Source organism: Ursus maritimus, unplaced genomic scaffold (assembly GCF_017311325.1).
Source record: "Ursus maritimus isolate PB19 unplaced genomic scaffold, ASM1731132v1 scaffold_9, whole genome shotgun sequence".
In the NCBI taxonomy this organism is placed as follows: domain Eukaryota; kingdom Metazoa; phylum Chordata; class Mammalia; order Carnivora; family Ursidae; genus Ursus; species Ursus maritimus.
In genome coordinates, this window is record NW_024427107.1 from 51,369,268 (window position 1) to 51,394,106 (window position 24,839).

Genomic DNA, 24,839 nt, shown 5'->3' on the forward strand with positions numbered 1-24,839 from the left:
GATGGGGCTGTCATTTGGCGAGGGGAGCTTACCCTGGCCAAGAAACAAAATAGGGTAGGTACACTTCTCCTGTCCTTCCACGATATCCATACAGGCTCCATTATAACATTTTTCAAATTATACTGTAGTTCAGTTCAACAGTTCATTCCAAGCATTCTCCAAAAACGGAGCATGTGCCACGTATTGGACCAGACCCTGAGAACATAAAATTATAATACCCATTCCCTGTCTTGGAGGTGCAAAAGCCAAAGGGAGGGGGCCGTGGGGCACTCACAAAGCACTGCAATGTCGCACAGCAGATATTAAGGGCATGTGCTGTGTACATTAGAGACAGAGAAGACAGACCCATTTCTGTTCCGCCATTACACTTTTTTTCTTTCAGTCTGTAAATTCTTTGTTTCTAACACAGTGCTGGACACATGGTGGAGTTTTCATGCTTGCCAAGTGAACGAACATAAGTGCCATTTAAAAACTCAATTCTTTTATATTTAAAAACTCATCTGAATGCTTAGTATGAGATTGCTTACACATGCCCTGTAAATAGCTCTAATATAGAAAGAAAAGCCATGGTTGCTGGAAAGGACTGCAAATCTTATTGGAAGAACAAATAGTCCAACACCTGAAAACAATTATAATAGAGAACACAGGTACCAAAGTGTGGCAAGCAATACATGCCGTGGAAGTTGGAACCTCAGCTGGGCAGGTTTGAGAGAGACAGTGGGAAGAGCAGAGCCTTGGCCAGGATGACTCCATTCATAATCACAGGACAGAGAAAATTCATGTGGCACGTGATGGACCCAATGAGGAATGGCTTGAATGAGCTGGAGATTAGAATCGGGGGATAGTTACTTAGGTATAGATTGCTGGAGGTGGGGAATTTCACTTATTATTTTACTTCATTTCAAAAAAAAGGAAGTTAAATTATAAATTACTTGTACTTTGTATGATTTCAAGTGTTTAATAATTAATAAAAATGAAGTTCGGTTCAAGCTTAGGGCTTGGTCTGACTAGCAGTGAGAGGTCTTCATAGATTCTTGTGCATGAGAGCAACATGACCAAGATGGTACCTGGTTTGTTCCCTGATCTCAACAGAAGTCAGTGCCAGGAGGCCAAGCATCATGCTGGGGAGCTAAGAGGCACAGATGAAAAAGCAAGGTTCCCGCACTTCAGGATCTTGGTCAACTAAAAGCAAAGGTACACAGCAGGCAATGAGATAGTACTGTGATTACTCTTTCATATATACACAGTGAGCGGGGGAGTGCACACTTTCAGGAAATTAAGTTTCCTGAAGGAAGGAAGAGAGTAGAGGTAGGGAAAATCACCAAGAGGCTCAACACAGAGAGGTAACGGTCATGGGCAAGAGACCTACAATCAATCAGTACAACTGACAAACTGGGTGGAAGAGATGAACAACTAAGAGAAGCCCAAGTTCCCCAGTCCCCGCCTCTTCCTTTGGTGCCCCAGCCCTCTCAGGGCTTGCCACACCAGAAGAGTGAGTTTTATCTTCCCACCAAAATCTAGGTGACAAGAACCATCCGTTAACTGAATATCTCAGAATGGCCAACCATATAAACAAAAGAATTAAAACCTTAAATTAAAAGCAGAGAAAAAACAGCCTTTGTTAAACTATGAAAATGTAATTCTATATACTGCAATTAAATATTGGAGAAAGGGAAGCAATCGGTGAGGTAGAGAAGACCTCAGACACATACAGATGCATCCTTTTCTATTATTTCTTCGTAATCAGGGCTGTTGGGTGGGTACAACCTGTCTTAGCACACCATGAAAATCTGACTGCTTAGTGTCCAACTGCCCTTTATTGGGCACCTCCATTCAGCATTTCCATTCAGAATGTAACAGACGCTGACACCCACTAGGGGTACTTAGTCTTCGGACTGGAGTTTTAAGTATCAAAGGGCATCAAGCCAGTCCCCGGAAAACCCTAGAGCTTCTCTGCTCAGTGTATGCTAAAATTTTAACAGAAATTCACGGGACAGGTTGTTCCAAAAGACGTTCAAAATTAGACTGTTAGCAATTTTTCACATGGGAAGTACTAAACTGTGTAACTTAATATGAGAGTTTTTTTAATTGTTTAACTATTTTTAGGCTTCTCTAACAACTTCAAATACTGCTGTTTAACATTCCTTCTCAAAACTTGCAATGGCTTATGTATTCCTAACTAAAGTTTTTAAGCTTTATGTTACCAAAATCACGCATTTCTAATATGTACTATTGCAATAATCCCATTAGACTAGGGACTGTTGAAAACTATGACCTAAAATTTTAAATTACACTTTTCGTAGTATGGTCTAAGTTACACACAGTTCATTAGAAGCTTCATTAGGTTTCAACCTAAAAAAAATAAAGGACACATTCAGAGGTTTCAGGACTCAATGTTTCATACTTACAATGGAACTATTTGTGGATGACACAGAAAACCAGCACTACTAAGTTAGAAGACCCAGGGTAGAAATCTGTGTAAAACTCATTGGAATGGGGTTAAGTCAAGATTGCCCTTATTAGTTAGGAGAATTAGCACAAAGTGAAATTCAACTATGTCAAGTGCAGAATAGGAGACTTAGAAGAGGAGCCAAAGGCAGGAAATAAGAACTATGTTGAGAATATAGTGGCCTTTCAAATAACACAGTGGTTAGCAGATCTGAGGTTAGAATCTTGGCTCATTTACTGTTATGTGACTGCGGGCAAGTCGGCAAAACTCTTTGCCTCAGTACTATCATCTATAAAAAGAGGTAATATCAGTTCCTATCTCAGAGTTGTTGAGCGAATTCAGAAGGCTTGACAAAGGCAAAGATTTCAGCACGGTATCTATGTTGTAATTGGTGATCAAAGAATGTGAACTATCATGAGTGTAAAAATTTACCAACTAGGACAGTCCAAGATGGTGGATGAGAGGAAGCACAACCACGATACTAGGGTACTCCACGTGCAGGGGATATGTAAGTGCATATGTATACGTAATCATTTTAATAAATCTTCTATATGTGCACCATCCAAACGAAAGACACTCTCCAAACACCAGTACCTGCAGTCAGCATAATGGCTTTACCCTTGCTTAGGTCATGAGGCTAAAGAAATGGAGTACAATCATTCATCAGTTACCTACATAGAAAGCCATCTACTCCAAACACTGGGAACCAGGACTTAGGAAAACAGAGATCCAAATGTAATTTTGACCTTGGTAGAGGAAATTACATCCTCTCTATGCCCTACTTCCTTCACTGACAGAGAGGAGGGGAAAAGACTAGACCTAACCATATCAGATGATTGTTCGGAGTACCAAATTTAAGATGAGAAAAAAAGAACAGGTGAAAAGTACCACATAAAAATTTCATCACTCCCTAAAGCTAAACAAGCCCATCCAATTATCGTTATACTGTGTTATCACAGAATATTCAACAGACATTGCTTGAAAAGTGCAGTGCCCCTTTTTAAGTAAAACGAAGAGGTTCAATTTTTGACGTGTGCTAAAGGTGGTCTATCGTAGCCATTATGGTTGTGACCAGAAGGGTAGTAAAATTCTGGCCTTGGTTGTAATTTTAATCAAGCTGCAATTAGGTAGGATGAACAGAATCCAGCCAGAAATTTATATATTGTTTTTCAGGTCGCTATAAGAGTTCTATCTCATATGCCAAAGGGACCTTTATTTCAACTTTGGAGGATACATCTACCAAAAGTAACTTTTTTCTCCTGACTCATTTTACAGTGTTACAACGGTTCATTAAAAAAGAAAAAATACCCAAAACTCAAATTTGTGAAATATGTTAGTAGATGCACTGTAATATTTGAATGTTTAAGAATTTTATCTTGCCAAAAAAAAAAAACAAAAACAAAAACAAAAAAACAAACCCAACTATATCTGGCCCACCCACACAAAAAAATCTGAAGAAACACTGAGGTTTGTGTAAAATCATGCGGTCAAACAATGAGGAACTATAAAAATGTTGGCTCCATTTCTCGTATATTCAAGTGATGCATATTTGAAGTCATTCTCAAAATAACTGAAATTAAAACTTGGACACATTTGCCTTGAATACAAAACTAGGTGCTTCAAGGGACTTTTTTAACCACTTAAAGCAGATGAGAGGGGAGGACGATTACCTCAACATAGGGAAGGAATGTGATAACAAAGTTTTTAAAACTCATAAAGCAAATTAATGTCTCTCATCTAATTTTATTTTCCTACCAAGTAGCAGATCTCTCATCTCGGTTTTGTACTTCTGTTTTGGTAACTCGTCAACTTCTCATATTAAGGTAGAACCAGAGTAGTTTAATAAACTTCAGACCTGAGTCTTCGTTGAATTTCTCCAAATGTTGGAAAATGCATCTCTCTCCACCCAACAGAACAGGAGAGTATACGTGCCATTCAACCCTCGTGCAAGGAAAACAAGAACAATCTCTCAATCCCTTCATACTCCAATATTGGCAAACTTTTCCTCTGAAGGGCCAGGTAGTAAATATTTCAGGTTTTGTGGGCCATTAATCTCTGTCTAAACTACTCAACTCTGTTGTACATAGATAGTATGTAGATGATTAAGCTGGCTGCTTTCCAATAAAACTTTATTTATGAACACTGAAATTTGAATTTTCATTTTTGTGTACTACAAAATATTGTTCCTCTTTTGATATTTCCCCCAACCACTTAAAATCTAACAGCTATTCTTACAAGGGCCCCACAAAAAAGGTGGCAAGCCAGATTTTGCCCATGGGTCATAGTTTGCTGACCCCTAGGCTATGGAATGATTGAAAGCCCTGGGGCATACTGAAGGAAAAAGGAAAAAAGAAACAAGTTTTATTTTTAAAGCCCCAAATGGTAGCTTTTAGGCATAGTGATGGCTTCTGTGCGTCATCTGGCTGTGTACATAAGACAAATACAAAATGAATAAGAGGACGCTGGGATTGAGTTATCTCAACGTGGGAACATTTCTAGTTCCAGGTTTCTCATACTATACTGATAATCAGGAAAGGACTCCTTGTGAGTTGTCAACAGGTCAAAATTCCATACTGTTTTAATAAGCTTTTAGTTTCTTGATTACATATGGCATTGACTTGTCAGTGAAGGGTTGGTTGGAGAAAAAGAAGAGAGAATAATTTTACCAAACAATGCATTTTGGCTAAAACCTGCATAATATTTGTGCCTAGCCCTATGGTCTGACATACCTGCCGACTCTGTTTGTGAAGGTGGCTTTGTTGTGTCTGCACACCCAGTCTGACGATGAAAGTAGACAGTTTCAGCCATGCTATGCAGTGGCAGCAAACCCTTAGGCTTGTCAGTGGACTTCTCCGAACTTGTTACCTGCTCTGTAAAATGGGGATTACAGTCCCCATTATAGTCCTAGGATTACCAGGAGCAAATGAAGGATGGATGTGCATCCACTTTAAACACTAAAGTGCAAAATAGAAGCCTTATTTGCACAAAGGAAAACAGAGCACAAGGTCGCATCTGCCTTTAAGACAGAATGATACTGTCAAACTTGAGTAGAAACTGAAATAAGAGGCTCATTCGAAAGAACTCCCAAGCCCAAAAGAAAATTAAATGTAAGCTCGAGAAATAAGACTTCCTTTATTAAATAGCAGAGCAGGCTTTTTACTTTCCAACCATTAGGATCCAAGTAAAAATTAAAAAATCTTCTTTTATGAGTATTGAAAATTGCAAAGCCATGTTTGCCACAGAGAAGAAAACAGTCTAGCTCTGAGAATATCTATTTGATATAATTGAGCATCTAGAATAAGGAGAAAGTGTGGCCCATTAGTTTCCTCTAGAGGGTTATGTAATACAATTAAAGCAGGTTGCCCACAACAAAGCATTATGGCATCACTGTCCCAGACCAGCGTATGTAACATCCCCAGTGCGTGGGGAATAAGCATTACCGTAGTTGTTGGTGGCATCTCTGATGTGGCCTACTTCCTAAACCCTTGATGGCTTAGCCAAGCCGGGGTGACAGGTCAGAACTAAGATGGCTCAGTTACAGCCACAGGAGGATCGCTGTAATCTTCCAAAGGCTCACATTAGTCATGTCATTTCCCTGCTTTAAAATCCTCGGTGGCTTCCCTTTACTTCCAGGATCAGCTTAAAACCTTGATTTTAGAGCCCAAGATCCTCTGGCCAGATCTATTCTTCTACTTCCCTAGCCTCATCGTCATGGGTACCTGTACCCTGGCCAGGGTGAAGTTTCCTCCAAACTCCCCATGTCCTCCGAGCATCCAGATACCTGAGACAACAAGGGCAAGGTCCCTCTTTGGGAAAGAAGCCAGCTTAAGAGAACGCCCTTTCAAAGGGTGCCAAGTAACAGTGAGGGTCTACCCCCTACCCTGCTCAAAAAAAAGAGATTCTGAAGTTTAACAAATAATGTGTTTTGTTATTTTATTTTCTCTAAGAGAAGCAGCATGGTATGGTTAAAGAAACATAGCTAAGTGAAATAAATCAGACAGGGAAAGGCAAATATTGCATGATCTCACTTATATGTGGAATCTAAAAAAAGAGAAAAGAGAAAAGAAAACACTCAGGAAAAAAAAAAAGATTAGATTTGTGGTTACCAGAGGCTGAAGGTAGGGTGAGGGGTGAATTGAATGAAGGTGGTCAAAAGGTACAAACCTCCAGTTGTAAGATAAGTACTAGGGAAGTAAGGTACAACATGACTGTAACCAATACTGCTTCTTGGTATATTTGAAAGGTGTTAAGAGAGTAATGCCAACAATGTCATCACATCTCATTTCTTTTATTCTTTGTATTTAAATGAGATGATGGACATAACTAAACATATTGTGTTAATCATTTCATAAAATATATAAGTAAAATTATGCTGTACACCTTAAACATACACAGTGGTATATGTCAATTATATATCAATAAAAATGGGTTAAAATAAAGCAAAACAAAAACAGAAAGAAACACAGGTGCTAGAGTCAGAGAGAATCCTAGATCTCATTCTTAGCTCTGCTTCATATAAGTGTCCTTGGGTAGGTTTCTGAGGCTCCCTGAGCTTGTCTTTCCAATGATAAGATGTGAACATTTACCTACATCACAGGGTTGTTGAGAAGGCATTAGAATAGCCATTCCCACCAGGAATTTGAAGAGAGGAGCTAGTCTGGAATGGTAAAAAAACAGTCATTTCTGGAGACAGTTGTAGAATCACAGAATATTAGAGCAATGACCTCACAGCCGCCCTTACTTTTTACAGGTGAGGACACCGGTACTCAGAGAATATGAGCTTCACCCATCATCAGAGTAAGTCGGGACACCTGACGGTTGTCTAGCCCAGGAGCCGGCTGTGGACAGAGCCAGCAGAAGGACCCTCTTGGTCTGAGTAGTCACCATGATCCCTCTTCTCCTGCCCATAAACACTCCCCTGCTCTTCCTGCCAACACATGGCCCCAAATAATGGTTTACAAAGCTTCAATTCATGTGGAAGCCATATTTCAGTCAATCTTTATCAACAAAGTCAAAACAAGAGAATGAGACTCTAAGATACCAGACACAATTATAAATTAGAATACTAAATGTGCCAGAATACAGAAAATAATGGAAATCTCAGAAAAGAAGGAAGAACAAGTCATGAGAAAGTGGGGAAGGCAAACATGAGAGCTAGAGGAGGGGGGATTCGGGATTATGGGAAGCGTGGCTGAAAGCCAGTGTATTCTATTCTATTGTGATCAGCTCAGCAGAGCACACAGATACAGGATTACTGATTATCTGATGAATAATGAGGGGTGTGGGGAAAAGGGCACATACTTCCTCAAAATAACCTCCTATGCTTAGGTGGTACTAAAACTTGCCTTCTACTAAACACAGTGTGTCCTGGTCCATAATCAGTGACACGTGGAGAAACATAATTATTACACTGTAGGAATTCTCAGGGTGGAGTTACTGACCCGGCCAGCTCAGCATCACCTGGCGCTTGTTGAAAATGTTAAGTTCTTGGGGCACCATCTCAGATCTACCAAATCAGAGGCTCAGGGCATAGGGGGTAGCACTCAGCATTTTCAGAGGCGTTAAACACCAAATGCCCCTAACACTTCACTCTCTAGCCATTCAGGCTGGATGGTGAAGGCAGGAGAAAATAAAGCTGAGTTGCACGATTTCCATAATCTTTCAATTACTGCTTTTGCCTACCTACTAACCTGTCTCTTCTCTGACCCCTGTCATGATTCTGTAATACACCTAACCCCATTTATCTATTGTGCTTTAGCAAAACTTTGGGTAACAGTGATTACAAAATACCCTTGTCTGATTCTATGGGAGCTTCACGTGCAACCCAACGGGGACTTCAGTCCGTCCATTAGCATCTTCTAAATAAAGATATTCCTAATTGTTTGCTTCTCATATAATCCCACAAATACTGATATCATAGCAACATATCTGTTAGAGGTCTGCATCTTTACAGATCTTTAAACACACATCATATAGACTTTATGGTTCTCAGAGTAATTCTATACCTCCCTCTCGTAGTTCACAGTCGTTGAGATTTGATTAAAACCATTTTAAACATTTCTGTTAATTTCAAATACCTAGACCTTTTTCCAAATGCATCATTAAACTTCATGATTCAGGAATGGCAGGTGTTTCTAAAAGTACTCAAAGTTGACATGTAGTAATTCTTTAAAAACACCTAAACACTGGTCTTGGAGTTCACAAATTAAGGGATGGTTATATTTAACTGTGAGTTTTCTCATATGTTCAAAATTACTAGTTTTTAAACCTATGTCATTTCAAAAGCATGTCAACATTCTCTTAGCCTAAAACACATTTTAACAAAGTGCCAAACAAGGCAGAGTCATAAAACACAGCAGAAAGAGCTAAAAACAAAAGGAGCAAATTCTCTGGATTCTGAACTCACTTCTATAATTTTTTGTTTACAAATGATTTTTGAAAATACGCTGCCTCTGGCAACAAAAGTATATGTCTTATTTTCTTATACATAAAAAATGAACTGGTTCTTTTTCTGTCACTTCAGCATATTTCTGACCCTCCTCCTGGTAAATGAATAAAATGAAACCTTGACCGATGGGAGCTAGGTGATACTTTACAGGAGGCTGATTCAACAAGCGTTCTGTTCAAGGCTAGCTTTCCCATTTAAATTTTGGATCCTATGTCCTTCTTTCTGTCTCTTCAGTGATCTTGTTTCCTCAGTTGTCCCTCTCTTACTCCACCTCATCCGCTCTTTCCCAGTTAAGCCTCCTTCCATCTTACACACACGTGCGCACACACACACACGCACGCACGCACACACTGATCTCCTAATCCAAGAGCCTTCTTGCTATCATTAGATACTTTTCAACCAGTGTAACAATGAAGGAAAAGAAGAGAACTATCTACAATCGTGGTGGCTGCTTGCCTAGGACTCCACGTGCTCCCTCAAACCACAGCAATCAGGACAGTGCTCCAACAGAAACAGTGAACTACTCCCACTGAGGTCAACAGTTCTATTGTCTACACAGTTCAACTCTGGCACTGACCACTTGCTACTTCTCAAGCCTTCCTACTTCTTTCTTCTCGGACATCAGTCTCTGATTTTCTACCTTCCTGGTGACTCTAAGTCTGTCCTTTGCTTGCTGTTAAATGTCATAAAAATTCATTCAGGTGTTAATCCTCAGCATTCCCTCCCCCCCTCAGTTAATATCCTCTTCTTCCTGCCAACGATTGAGATTAGACCTCCCTTGAGAGTTCTGAACACTTAATCTAACTGCTCATTGGGTACCTTCCCTAGGACATCTCATACCACCTTGAGCTCAACACGTCCCAAATCAACCATTCTCCACCATAATGTCCTTCCTCGCTAGCATATATGCTGCTCCTCCCACAGTCTGTACCTGGACAAATTTCACTGCCCAGCTCCCAAGCCAAAATCGTAAGAGTAATCTCAATTTCTCCCTTAACCTTTAGCCAACACCAAATCATCAAGTCCTATTGATTCTTCCTCAATCTCTCTCTCCATTTCCCTGTTTCTGCTATGACTATCTTCATTCATTTATTCCTTCAACAAACATTTGTTGAGCCCCACTGCGTGTCAGACACTATTCTGCATAGCATGGGCCGAAGACAACAGGCCCAAATCCCTTTCCTCTTAGAGCTTACACTCTAGCGGGAGAGGTGAATAAACCAGATAAGCAAAATAAACAGTATGTTAGTTGCCCATAGTGCTAAGGAAAGGAGGGAGGGAAGAAGGGAGTCAGAGGAGGTGGAAAGGAAGGTTGGAGAAAGAAGGAAGAAAGGAAATGTTGGGATGAGGAAAGGTAACACTGTAGACAGATCAGCCTGGGAGGGTCTGATGAGGAAAGAGCTTTTCTCATTTTTTTTTTTTTTTTAAATCTGGATCCCTCTTGCCACCTTCATTGCTGACTTCTCTTAAACTCCTCTTTCATGGCGCCTGGGTGGCTCAGTCATTAAGCGTCTGCCTTTGGCTCAGGTCATGATCCCAGGATCATGGGATCAAGCCCCGTATCAGGCTCCCCGCTAAGCAGAAGCCGGCTTCACCCTCTACTGCTCCCCCTACTTGTGTTCCCTCACTGTCCCCCTCTCTCTGTGTGTCAAATAAATAAATAAAATCTAAAAACAAACAAACAAAAAAACCCTCCTCTTTCATGCTGCCAAAAGAAACCTAGTTCCGGACTTTATCAGTCCCTCACTTGAAATCCTTTCTGGACGACTTGGGGCTTCAGGAAGCTGTTTCACCTGCCTGCTGTGCTCCAGCAAACCCCACTTCCCCCCCCGCCCCACAGCACTTCCGATTCTGCGGTGCAACGGGACTCTCCACCTGGCATTGTACCTACCAACCGAAGATTGTTTTGGGGTCTGTACACCCTCGCGTGGGGCTTTTCTTTTTCTACCTATAATGCTTAATCCTAATAATTCTGAAAACATCCATAGTCTTCATAAGTGTCATCTCCCTCATTGCTGAAATCCTTTAGAAAGCGTATTTTACTCAGTTAACTTTATAAAATAAAAATACCACAACCTACTTTGCACACTTCTTGGAAAACTGAGAAAATGTATATCTAACAGAGTAACTGGCACAGAAGTGAATTAGCACCCTTTATCACACACTACACTGGGTTCATTACTTGTCTGTCCGTTTTGCTAGAGCAGGGTTTCTCGACCTCAACACTACTGACATTTTGGGCCAGACAGTTCTTTGTGGCAGGGGACTGTCCTGTGCGCTGTACAATGTTTAGCAGTTTCTCTAGCCTCTATCGACTGGATACCAGTAGCACCCGTCCAGCTCTAATAACCAAAAATTCTGCAAACATTACCAAATGTCCCCTAAGGGAGAAATCATGCCTGGTAGGGAATCATTGCTCTATACCATAAGCAACTCAAGGGCAGAAACTAATTATGACTCATTATTGTATCTCCAGGTATCCACAAAAGCCAGCACATAGTAGGTGCTCAGTAAATGTATATAAGAACTACAATCCTGACTTTCAGTACCACAGAGTAGTTTTAACTCTTTTCACGATGTATGTGAATGTATATAATTTTTTTACGGCTGCCTTCATTCCACATTACATTGTGAGATTTGCCTGTGTTGTTGTATGCTGTGGCAGTTCATTTCCACTTTTATATATGTCCTTTATAAATATACTGTGCTTTTTCCGATATTCTATTGTTTGGACATTTGGGTTATTTCCAATATGTAATTGGTATGGGCAGTGTCATGAGTAATCATTTATTTGTGTTTTGGTGACAGGTCAAGGTGGTAGTTTTGTTGGAGGAGGAGAGAGGGGAGTGACTGGGAAGGGGCACCATGAGGGCTCTTGGGGTGCTAGCATTCCTCTTGACCTGTATTAGTGATTGCAGACGTGTGTCCACCTAGTGATAATTCACTGAACGCTCCATTTATCATCCTGAACATAGAATTCTTGTGATATTTCGTTTAAAGTTGTTTTTTTTAATCAGTAAGAGTGAGACAGTTGTGCAAATTGGGGGGGGGGAGCCAGAGATTCTGGTAAATACCATACGATGCAAATATTCATGTGAAAAATAAATGAGCCCATCAAAGAAAAGCATATAAACAAAAAACTCATTTTTGTACTTTTTGTCAATAGCATCCATTGTTAGTGGGATGCAAGGGAAAAGGTCTATTAGTTAAGGCATGACCTGGTACAACTTTTGTAGAAGGCCATTTGACAATATATACCAAAAGTCTATAAAATATGTAACATGGTTACATGTCAATCTTATCTCAAAAAAGCTGGAAAAATGCATTCTTTTTGAAGCTTATCTTATGCAAATAAATCAGACAAATGTATAAAATTACATGTGTGTATGTGAGAGAGACTATATGAGGATATCCTTCATATAACTGCTTATATTAGCGAAAAACTAAAGACAAATTTTAATAGGTAATATATTAGTATATATCCACTCAGTAGGATATATGAAGCTGTAGTTATTGACATTAACAAAATATTCATAATCCAATAAGTTAAAACAAGTCACAAAACAGAACAATACATTTGTAAGAGGAGAAAAACATAAACACCTATAGAAACAAATGGTTGAGAATAGAAGCCAAAATGTTAACTTTTGTTATCTTTGAGTGATTTTCTTATTTTGGCTTTTGCCTTTTAAGGTCTATGTGCTTTCTAAGCTCTCTACAAGGAATATTTATAACAACAGTCATAACAAAGGTATAAAGCTTTTTCATGTAAATGAGTTTATCAATCAATGAGGAAAAAAGTGTGAGAGAAATATCACCTAACAGAATCAGAGACTACAGCAGCTCTTAGTGTCCATTAGTGTATGCATTTATTTTTCAAAATACGCTTCGAATGGTTAGTGAATTGGTTTTCACAAGCATGTCTGATTTTATAAGCTCCACACTGTATGCACCAAGAAGCCAACCCTAGCCAACACTTTACAGAGCAAGCCTTCCTTCAAAAGAAGGCTGTTGTTTTGCAACTGAAATATTACTCTAGTGATTAGAAAAGAGATGAGCAATTTCGTTTCTGGGAATTTTTCTAAAGCTACTCTTCTCTACAATAGAGCAATAATGTCTTACAGTGGGTAGAACTTCCATCTCCAAGTCTGTGACAGCTTTTCCAACTGAACTCTGCCTCCTCACCTCTGAATAGAATATAAACGATGGAATATATGCAAAGTATTGGGGGGGGGAGATAATTAGTATCAAAGAACCATGGCCATCCAAAGTCATATACTGAGAATTAAGAAATAATTTTTCACTTTCACTTTGATTCACAGGAACCTTATTAATAAGCCCTTCCCACTTGCACCAGATAAGTAAGGATTTCCTCTAGCTCAGTCAACTGCAACACCGATTGTGTTCACTTACAATAAGTATAACCAGAGCAAACCCGTTCTCTCATGCAAATTCACTTTCTAGGCTGATTTACAGTCACTGCTCTCCTTTCAGAGAAAAGTGGTAAACTTAGCCAAAATGTGCCTGTTAAGCCTGGCCTGGACGTATCTCCAAAGACGACCCTGTTGAAATGCTATGCAGTATTGCTGAGGTGGCTCTCCATACCAGTTTGCCTGGGACTGTCCTGGTTTACACCAGCGTCCCTGCGTAGTTATTAATAGCTGCCCTTTTGATTCGTCGATGTCCGACGGTTGAGTAAATATGATATAGTCAGCCTACTGCCCATACACAGGATGTGTAACGCGAGGCTGAGAACTTGGAATAACTGCCTGAAACATCTACACTCCAACTTCGTTTTCCTTGTGCCCTGATGATGTGGAATGAAAAATGCACCAAATATTCACAGACTCAAATCCCGTGACCCCACCCCCCACCACCAGGTGGTCTAATGCAATCTGAATAGAAATCCATTTCAAGGTAGACCTATCTTTCCATGAAAGTTAAAAAATTATGGGAGACAATTCACCAAATAGCCCCCAAACCACACAACTTAAGGACAAGGTACATATTTGCAAAAATTAGCCAGCCTGTTGATACATGTTGGGAGTTCTGTCTCTGTAATTATTAATCCAAACAATTCCATGAAATAGAAGTAGATCCGAATTTCCTCTGAACCTATCTATTTCTATCTCTGCTAACGGCAAAACTATTCACCTTGAAACCTTAAGATCAAACTTGATTCTTTCTTTTCACTCTCTGAAATTAGTTACTAAGTCCCATTGATTCTATTTTTGAAAGCTCTGGATTTCATTACCCACAAACCTTCATCAGAATATGATTTCTAACCTGCAGTTATTACAGGAGGCTTTCTTTACTTTCTATCCTTCTCCAGTTCATCTCCCCACTCCCGCTACAATCATCCTGAACAAAGCAACCTCCTGGGTCCTCCGCTGCTCAAAACCTGCAGGTAACACCCAGGCTCCTCGGCCTAGCGCTCAGGACCTTTGTGGTTCTCAGTTCCAACCACACCTGCTACTAAGCACACGCCGCTCAAGGGTTCTCATCCAGGGATAGTACTTCACTAGGTGTTCGAAAATGTTGGGGGACATTTTTACTTGTCTCGATGACTTGTGGGCACAAAGCACATTTCATAGGCAGGGTCTGAGGATCCTAAGTGTTCAGCAACATAGATTAAATTGCCTTGTCAAAATACCAATAGCACCCCAGATGAGACTTGCTGTTCACAAGCACATTATTTTTAGACATGTGGTTCCTTCTTTCTAGAATCTATTAGTTCTGCCTCCTTCCAAAATAATATTGTCCTTGGGTGATTCCATTCAAACTCTCCTCTTACCTAAAGACCTTGGCTGATTTCATAACCATGTACACAAGTAGCAATGGGAGATAATTAACTTACTCCCATAACATACTGCTTGCCTGCTGACATAGCTTAGTGCACTGAATTAAGGTTAAACTTCTTACCAATTTGTCATTTCACTCCATGTTATTTTTTTTCCTTATTCCCTCTATGCCCTAACATTTAAGATCATTAAAGAAAGGGATGTTACTGTGGCATCTCATCTCACTTTTTTTTCAACCCCAATTTCTACTGTTTACCTTGAAGTTGAGAATCATTCTATAAGTGATTTTTGGATTAAAAGATAAAAATCATTCCCACATGCCTATGTACAGAATGCCATTCCTTAATAACTTTTTTGTAGTAAACTTAGAACTCAGACTACTCTAAGGTGAACTAAATATTTTAGTTACATCTTTTCTCAGTAATGGTGCTTTACAGAATCCTAAATGTATTAAATTATAGATTAGACTAAACAAGGGATTACAAATTCAAAAAAAAGGGGGGGGGGCAAAAGAGGCCATAGACACTGTAGTGAAGTGGAGAGAATGTTCCCAATATATTAAATTCCTGGGGATTTTTGGGGGCGAGTGCTAAGCATGCTTACAAAGATCTGCTAACAAGCTTGTGTTTGAGATGCTTGATATGCAAAAAATACTTAAATACTCTTAAAAAAAGGTGTGTGTGCAATATACTTCCAGACAAAAGATCAGAGTGTTCTTATCATACCCACTCAAGTTTAAACTTAGACTATCTCTGTAGCATATTAAACCTTCTAACTCAAAATTTTAAACTTAGCTCCCCTGGGTTGCATAAGTAGTAAATAGGAGACAAAAATCAACTGCTCACTTGCACATCTGTTCATATCTGGGGCTCGGTGTCCATAGTATCCGGATGGACAGGAATGCAGGCACTCTCCATACTGGCGCATGCCTTCTCTTCGAAGAAAGAAGAACAACTTCTGTTGACATCGGCTGCACCCATTGTCCTTTGAACAAGACAAACAACCCTTGCAAATGGGATTTGATACATAACTAGCTGTAAAAGAAAACACAAAACACATGTTCAAATTTGAGTATGATCAAGATGTCTGGTCAATACAATGTGGTGAGAAGACAAGTGACTCTTGTCCTACTTGAATCACATAGAAATACTAAACAAAATATTCCCCCCCCCCCAAAAAAAGGTTAATACACAACCAAACTTAGAAACAAAGAGGAAACTCAGAGTTCGAGATGAAACTGAATGGCTCACGGAGATGTTAGATCAGACAGAGGCAGACCTCATGGCAGGGTCTTGAATCCAGGCCAAGAAATAGGCATATGAAGACCAGATAATTGGGTCTCTTCATGGAGACTGGAGTTGTGAGGGCTGTTTGCACATGAAACAAATACTAGAAGTCCCCACCCCAATTTGCCAGAGATGAAGATTTCAACCACAGATTAGAGGCATAGGGTGGGAGAGTACAGTAGAGAGAAAATATAATCCATGAGACACAAGAACCCCAAATCTGCAATACATCCAAGTATGGGATCCAAGTTCAAGTTATCAGTGGAGCAGCAAATCACTAAATCAAGATGCTAACATAAAAACATCGATCCACGAAAACCCACAAAGAAAAAACTATGAAACTACCCTAAAGAAATGTTCTGCAATCCTGAGACCTAGAACTTGCATGGAAAGCCACCTTCAGATCAAAACGAACCAATCACAGGGACAAGCAAACCTCCACGAGGAAGAATCACCAGCCTCAGAGACAAAAATCTCACACGGAAAGAGTCAGAAATACCAGAACAATCTGAAAGAGTCTTAAAGATGATTACCTTCAGAATACTTGAAGAGATAAAGTAAGGACTAGAAATCACATGGAAAGAAGCAATATCATCTAATGACTCTGCAATTAGAAAGAAATGAAAATTCTTCGGGGCGCCTGGGTGGCATAGCGGTTAAGCGTCTGCCTTCGGCTCAGTGTGTGATCCCGGCATTATGGGATCGAGCCCATCGGGCTCCTCCGCTATGAGCCTGCTTCTTCCTCTCCCACTCCCCCTGCTTGTGTTCCTTCTCTCGCTGGCTGTCTCTATCTCTGTTAAATAAATAAATAAAATCTTTAAAAAAAAAAAAAAAAGAAAGAAATGAAAATTCTAAAACTGAAAAAGAAAATTCTGTGAACAATTGAATAGGAGAAAAGGAAGGTATTTAACTAGAAAATGGGTTGAAATAACTGTAGCATCAAACACAGTAAAGATGATAATGTGGAAAGGGTAAGAAGCATGTACAAAGAAAATGAAAAATTTTAATACTCTATTATGTGCTACAGAATCAAAAACTAGAGAGCATGAGTAAGACATAATACCCAAAGAGATCCTGGTTAATCAGAAAGATGGATTCCTTAGATGAAAACATCAGAGATCGGAGCAGATCAGTAAAAACGAGTCTGCGTCTGAACACAACAGATTTATACTAAACAATGAAGTTAAACCAGAGAGAAACAGATCACCTAGACAGGAATTTTTACCTCCAGCAGACATCTCATCAGACATAATGTGTTAGATGATAGATTAACCTTCAACCTGCTAAGGGAAAATTATCAAACTATAATTCTATAAGTAATCAAATGGCAGTTTAAGAATGAGGGCAAAATAAAGATATTTTCAGCCAAAATAAAGGCAAGGAACTTATTAATCACTCACCAAAAGAATAAACGGCGTATATCCCAGAAAATAAAATGGAACTCAGGGAAGTAGAATATAATGAGCAATAGTGAATAAATCAATTGAGAAATATGTCAGTGTCGTCTATGAAAAGTATCAGTTTTTAAGAAGTATCAATGTCCAAGGTTTAAAAATAATACATTTGTATATTTAACAGCAGTAACGTGGAAGATTCTATGAGGGAAAACAAAGTAAAAGCATTCAAAGCTTCTATATTTTGAAAGAGGAAGACCAATATAGATTAAACTTCCTTAAGTTAAATGTATTTGCTAAAACTCTTGGTAGCGGCCACAGAAACAGTAATGTGTCACTTCTAAACCCGTGACAACACGGATGTAGTAAATGTATAAAATAGGAGTGGGAGGTAACGATCCAAATCTGTGACCAGGAAAATGGATAAATTATGGTATATTTTAATAATGCAAAGAATTAAACTACTGGCATGTACCCAAACAGGAATGAAACTTCTAGATTATATTAACAAAGGAAGCCAGACCCCCCCCCCCCCCCCCGCCCAATGTATGCTCTGTATAATTCTATTTATATTGATGTCAAGGACACATGCAGCTAATCTGTGATGACGAAAATTAGAACATTAAATACCTTCGAGGGTTTGGGACTGACTGGAAAGGGGTACGCAGGAATTTTTGGCAGGTGTATTTGTTTCCTAGGACTGCCTTAACAAATTACCACAATGTGGTGCTTACACACCAGGACTTCATTCTCTCAGTTCTGTGGATGAGGTCTGAAATCAAGGTGTCCAGAGGGTCCTGTTTCCTCTGAAGGCCTGAGGCAAGAAACCTCCTCGCCCCGTCTGGTGGCCCCAGATATTTCTTGGCTTGTGGTTATCTCCAATCTGATTCCATCTTATGTATCTCTGTGTGTCCCTTCTGTCTCTCGTAAAGATACGGTCTTTGGATTTAGGGCCCACCTTAATCCAATAGGATCTCATATCCATCCTTAATTTTATTTGCAAAGCCCCTGTTTTCAAACAAGGTCACACTCTGAGGCTCCAGGTGGACATGAATGGGAGCAGACATTGGGAGTGCGGACCCTAGTTAATCCACTACAGCAGGTGATGGAAACGTTCTAACGTTGACTGGATATTGGGTATACAATGTATATGTTTGCAAAACTTATCAAGCTGGGCATTTTTTAAATAAGTAATGTGCATAATTTATAAGTAACTTGTATCTGAATTTTTTAAAAAAAGAAAAAATAGGAAGGCCATACACTAACTTCAGGATAATGTAATTGTTACCTGTAATTACATCTCTTTCAAAGATTCTATATAGTGAATGCTCACCCATATGATATGCTATACTTTCATGATTTCTGTTTTTTTTTTTTTTTAAATAACAGAAATAACCTATTGGAAGGACAAGGTGGGATAATACAAAGTAGATGTTGAGATAGCATCTGAAAATGGATCTATGAACCTTATGGAGTTTACTCCATCTAATGATAAAAAGAGTAATTTCAAAGAAAATACTGTTTCCAACCCTGGCATAAAATTAAAAATGATACAATCTGACATCCCAATATAATTTCTAAAATATGAAAAATTCATGTAACTTTCAGTTATATTTTTGACCTTGCTTGGTATAGTGATAACAAGATATATTAGGTCACATGGACTTCATTTTATCAGGCTAACCTACCAAAGAAAGAAATGAGAGAAGGAACAGAAAACTCAGCAATTATTGAAACTTTTAGCTTTGAGGCCACATCCTATTTGCCCTACATATATTTTTTCGCATATTAAATTAGTATCAAGCCCTAAGTATTCAGACTAGCAGCTATACAACGAAGTACACTGTATACCATACTTTTCCTTGTAATGATTCAAACTAATGTTTTTACAGCTACTTGTAGCAGATCTATATAGGTTTTAGTCCCACAAGATGCTCTCCCTGCTTCTCCTGGACTCCTATGGCCCTGATTTAATCTTATAGCTTCTCTTCTAGGGAGATCCCAAAACAGGAGTTTGGCTCCTTTTCCAAAAGGTAAAACAAAGAACCACCAAGGCACTCAGAACTAGGAATCAGAGCCAAGACTGCCCTTTGAACTGGCCATTAAGATTCGCTTCTTCCTGCTTATCCCAGGACTCTATTCTATCAACTGTTCAACTGCTTTTATCTACATACTGAATGCATTTCATGGATATTCTCTTGCAAACCTACTGATGCTTCTCAAACAGTTCCTTATTTACTACATATTTTCTAAAATCTGCAACCGTGGAGGAAAAAAAAGAAACAATACAGATGAAAAGTTACTTCCTCAGATATAATCCCTAATAAACTTTTGGGAGACAGCTTTCTAGACACATATACATATATGTGACATAATTTGTATTTTCATAACTGACCATACTTCCCACATACCCTAACTTGCTCAGTTTCAGTCAAGTGGTGAACAGCTCTTCACAGCAATGAAAAAGACCAACATTGCTCTTGTATTTTTTTTCAAAGTGTCAGTTCTTCTGCCTCGCTTTACTACAACCGTTATCTCCAGCACTACTTTTTCTGAAGACCACAACCAGTTTTCTAATCCTTAATTCAAGACTCTCATCCTCATTTTCTGGTCCTCACAACTCTTGTAACTTGGGTCATTTCAGAAAGTTTTCTTCATCCTCTGGCTTCCATGATAATGTCTCCTCCTATACACTTAATTCCAGCTCTCACTTTTCTGACTTCCACTGAATCCTCTCATAACTCAGGCCCTTATTTCTTCTCAGACTAAGACAGTTATGGTGCCCCAACCCATACCCACCTCTCTCTCCTTTTCACTCCAAACTCTGTTGTTAGGTTGATTTTCCTGCATTAAGCTCATTGTAGGACTTCGGTTACACCTTGTTCTGACACGATAATATTGATTTATAAAGCATTTTCACATAGATGAAAATAAGCCTATACTATTTACAATTTCCCCAGCTGCCTTCTAAAGAGATTCTATCCTGACATCATTATTGGTGTCCTGAGCAGGGTGTAAGGAATAGGTAAGTGTCAAAAACTGGGATACAGCTCAACTTCTCTGTGAGCAAAAGGGGTAAAAATTGGAGAGAGGGTAAGTAGGGTGCAAAAAGCTGGGAGAGAGGAACAGAACTGGAGTCCTCGGTAGCTGTGGGGAACAGCGACTAGGGAGAACTCATTTTTATTTTCAGGGTTGTCTAAGAACATAAACCACCTAGGCACGAAGGCCCTGTGGCATGATATTTGGAGAAGCAATTGAGGTCTCTTGTGAAAGAGCAAGACTTAGAAGCAAACAGAAGACTAAGGCGAGGGCAGAGCGTGTTGGCTGGAGCTGTATCCGCGGGAGCCCCACACTGCAGAGCCCCCTGCAGCATGTCTGAGTGATCTGCTGGCTGCCTTCTGCTCTTCAATTTAACTACAGATTTGAAGAAGAATTATATCAAGGTTATCCAAATCCCAAATGAGCTTCATAAGTAAGGAGAGAATTTGGAAGTTACATGCATAGCAGAATGGTTGAAAAAGGCTCTCTGTCATCACAAACAAAAGCTGAAGCTATGCTTTTAGTTCAAAAGTTAAACTAAGAGCCCTTTATCACCATAAATCACACTCTATCGTAACAAGGATGGAGAAGAGAGAATTACAGAACTAAGAGAATCAACATAAGTTAAAGCCTTTTTGTTTGGTTTTTATGTATCAGAAGCTAACTTTCATCTTGACCAGGAAGATTTCAGAGTCAACAAATTGTGCTCCACATTGTTATAAAAGTTTTCTTAAAATCATTAAAAGCTAGGCCTTATTTACTTGAACCTTGACTGGCTTAATGGAAATGAATCAAGGAATACTTATCTCAGTCCATATCGGTTATCTTTATAACCCTACAAATGAGGAATTCTCTTAAAGCAAAAGTGATGTAAGCCACATCCAACCTAAGTGATCTTCCCATCCCCCGATTTTCTCTAGCCACTAATAATGCTCCTCCACACTGAAGGACAAGAGCACATGTACTTTTTTGCAATGTGAAGCTTCATGTCCCGGACCTCAAATAGACTTTTAAGTTTAATTAACCACTGTCCGGTGTCAACTATCCTAGTTCTCTCTACATTGTAAATCAACAACTTTATTCAACAAGAACTTCTTCGTCCATTATACGATGACTATACCAAGCTCAGTATCTAAAGCCAAGCAAAAATAGACTTTTAAACATGACTATAGTAATTTATTTGGTCAGGATCTTAATAAGTTAAATGGCTCTGCCTATTGCTATGAGATTTAATTCAAGTGTGCAGGTGAATAAACAGATCTTAATTCCCAGCTTTGATGACCATGTTTATTTGCTCTCTCTGTAAGCTTCAACTTTTCCAACTCTAAAGCCTGCTGAGATCCAGAGCCTCATCATTCCAACCAAAACACTTTTTCTAAATCTAGACCCACCCAAAATTCTAAAGATGAAATATATCATATAAAACATTAAAAACTCTTCAAAAAGGTCCTAGGCAGTAGCATTAACACAAATCTACACATATCACCTTGACAGAGAAAGGAACACGTGGATATAGAAAACAAGAACTATCAGGCAGAACCCAGGTAAGAATACCTGTAGTACTAACAAGTATACAAAGAGAGAAAAACAGCATAAATATTATTTCTTATTTCTAGTTATTTGTGTTGCTCTTAAATTGTAAGTTTGGTCTTTTGTGAATCCTGGTATTTAAGTTTGATCTTTTGTTAAATTAAATCCAGTTATTCACATTTTATCCCATAGTGCCTTTTATGTAGGTGTTGAATGTCCATCTGTTTCTAATATACTCCTAACACTTTTTAAAAGTGTTCCCCTGTTTCAGGCCCTTGCCAAGCAAGAAGAAATCTAAATTCCTTCTTGGTGAAGGCATCCATTCCTGACAAAAGGTACAAATTTCGAATTCTAAAATAATGGAACTGAACAATGGATGGTTGGCCCCTTAGCCTCACTCCCTATTTGCTGGAAGAATTCAAAGATTTTTAAAGATAAACAATTACTATCAACTTCATCGATCAAACTTACGGCACCAATAACGAGAATCCTGCCTGTTGTATTCTATACAGATCAAGTGGGGCATAGATCCTCCCACTAGGGCTTGGCAACATTAGGAGCAAAAAATCCTTTAATCATGGGTACTAGCAAGCTCAAACCCAACTAAGCAACCAAAGTCACGAGTTAAGGAGCTACAGAAGATTTGACCAAAATGAAAAAGGACTATCTTAGGATACCTTACTTAGTTTTACAGTAAGTTGTGAATATTTATAGAAAATAACATGGAACATGTAATCTGATCCTTGATGTAAAGACAACAAATTTTAATACTCTTGATGATTATAGTCCTCATGCTTCAGAAAGGAAATAGATGTTAAAATTAACAATGTTAATAAAGTTTAAAGATAAATTTCTAAAATGTCCACTTAACATGTATTCTAGAAAAAAAATCTGAGAATAAAAGGCAAACTTGTACCAAAAAATCCCAAAATTCTACAATCTCTAGAATTGAACCATATTTCTCAGAATCTCTTTTGTCTTTTGAGTTCTTTAATAGATAACAGTATTGTTAAGTAAAAGACTTAAAAATTTAATTTCTTGAAGAACTACTAGCTTAGGGAAATCCATATAAATTGGCTACCTACAAGTTAGATGATGATTTGATAATAATTCCATTTTACCCACCTAAAATAGGACAGTTAGGAATGAAAGACTCAATAGGATCTTATCTCTACAAGTAATTCTTGGGAAAATAACATTTCTAAAAATTTATAAGACCCCCCCAAATATGGAAATCATTTTGAGAGAGGAGTATTTTTTTTAAAGATTTTATTTATTTATTTGACAGAGATAGAGACAGCCAGTGAGAGAGGGAACACAAGCAGGGGGAGTGGGAGAGGAAGAAGCAGGCTCACAACGGAAGAGCCCGATGTGGGGCTCGATCCCGCAACGCCGGAATCACGCCCTGAGCCGAAGGCAGACGCTCAACCGCTGTGCCACCCAGGCGCCCCTGAGAGAGGAGTATTTTAATGATGTTAGGATTCAAGGTCTTTAATTAGATGATCTTGCTTCTCTCACAAAAGTATGTATCTCACCGTACCAAACCTCAAGGCGCCCAGGAGATTTTAAAATACAGAGGGAGGGACAGAGCTAAATGGAGTCACAGATTTATATTAACACATAAAGTGTTAATAACTTGAAAAAAATGAAGAAAATGACCACAGTCACAATCTCCTCATTACTCTCCAGTGCCCTTTGAGCCATAATCCTCATAGACTGGCACCTCTGAAGTACACTGACCACCACAGTTAACTGTGGCCAGCGTGTGGTTCACTGGGCAGGAATTCTCCCCCCCCAGAGCATGTATGCTTTAAGTGGGACAGCTAAGATGTCACAGGGAAGCCCAGAACAGTCAATAACTGCAGGTCAAGGAAAGATGATGAATCAAGACACAGTTGCAAAATAAATGTGGAGCCTTACATGCGTCTGTTTGAGAGCATAACAAACCTATCCAGAACTTCACAAGCCACAGACCTTATTAGCAGTTAAATCAGTCGGCCCAAAGCGGAGGAGTGAGCAACTCCGGTAGCACATTAAAATTCAAAAAAATTAAATGGAATTTAGAAATTCTCCAAAAACATATTTCTAAAATGGTCATGAAGACCCTAAGTAAAAAGACAAGTCATGTATATGGAAAAAAGTAGCCATGTATATACAGACACAGATATAAAATAAAATAAAATAAAATCAGAAGCCCTCAATTTAGCATATACAGTTCCCCAAATGAGGTATTTCCCATAATTAATGCTCACTTTGGAAGCCAGGCCTATAAGAATTATTCCTTTTCCTCCCCTAAACTCTTTGACAAAAAATCGTAATGCATATTCTATTCTAGATGTTAATTCTGACAGATGATAAGGGGAGAATGTACAATTAAGGTTCAGAACACACTTACCACAGAACTAAGCTCACGTGGGCAAATGCCACCACCAGCATCAGAAAACCATCAGCTTCTACAACTGCTAACAGCAAGAACTTTTAATTAGTTGATGAAATCAGAGAAAAATAGAGATGGTCTGAGATTGCTCATTTTTTCAAAGATATATGATGTTTTTGAAACAAGGGAAGAGTCATACGTTGTATAAAACAAGCCACCTGCTTGAATCTGTGAAGGAGAAAAAAAAAATGTACTCCATAAAACTATTCTAACGCTAAACGAAAAGCAAGCTTAAAGTTAGAACGTGTGCGATGCTATAAGCCGTAGCCAGAAATTGCTGTGTAGTACAGATCATTCATGCCAAGTGTTGGCTTGGGCTTTCACGACATACTTAAGCAACCCCATGGAAATGTTGACAGACTGCTGGTGCTAATGGTAACTCCAACATGAGATCTAAATATATACATTTATGAAGATTGTGAAACCACCACTCTTACAGGGTTCCATGTTTACAT

At 39.0% G+C, this 24,839-nt stretch overlaps 1 protein-coding gene across 2 annotated transcripts in view; it reads right to left on the minus strand.

Moving 5' to 3' along the window:
- RSPO2 (R-spondin 2) overlaps positions 1-24,839 on the minus strand; it is a 146,183-nt gene that overhangs the window by 54,179 nt on the left and 67,165 nt on the right. The window contains exon 2 of one of the 2 annotated variants that reach the window (XM_008689256.2): positions 15,544-15,732. The exons of the other annotated variant lie outside the window; for it this stretch is intronic. Coding sequence (XP_008687478.2) covers positions 15,544-15,732 — 189 coding nt within the window. The remainder of the gene's footprint in view (positions 1-15,543; positions 15,733-24,839) is intronic. 2 annotated transcript variants of the gene reach the window in all.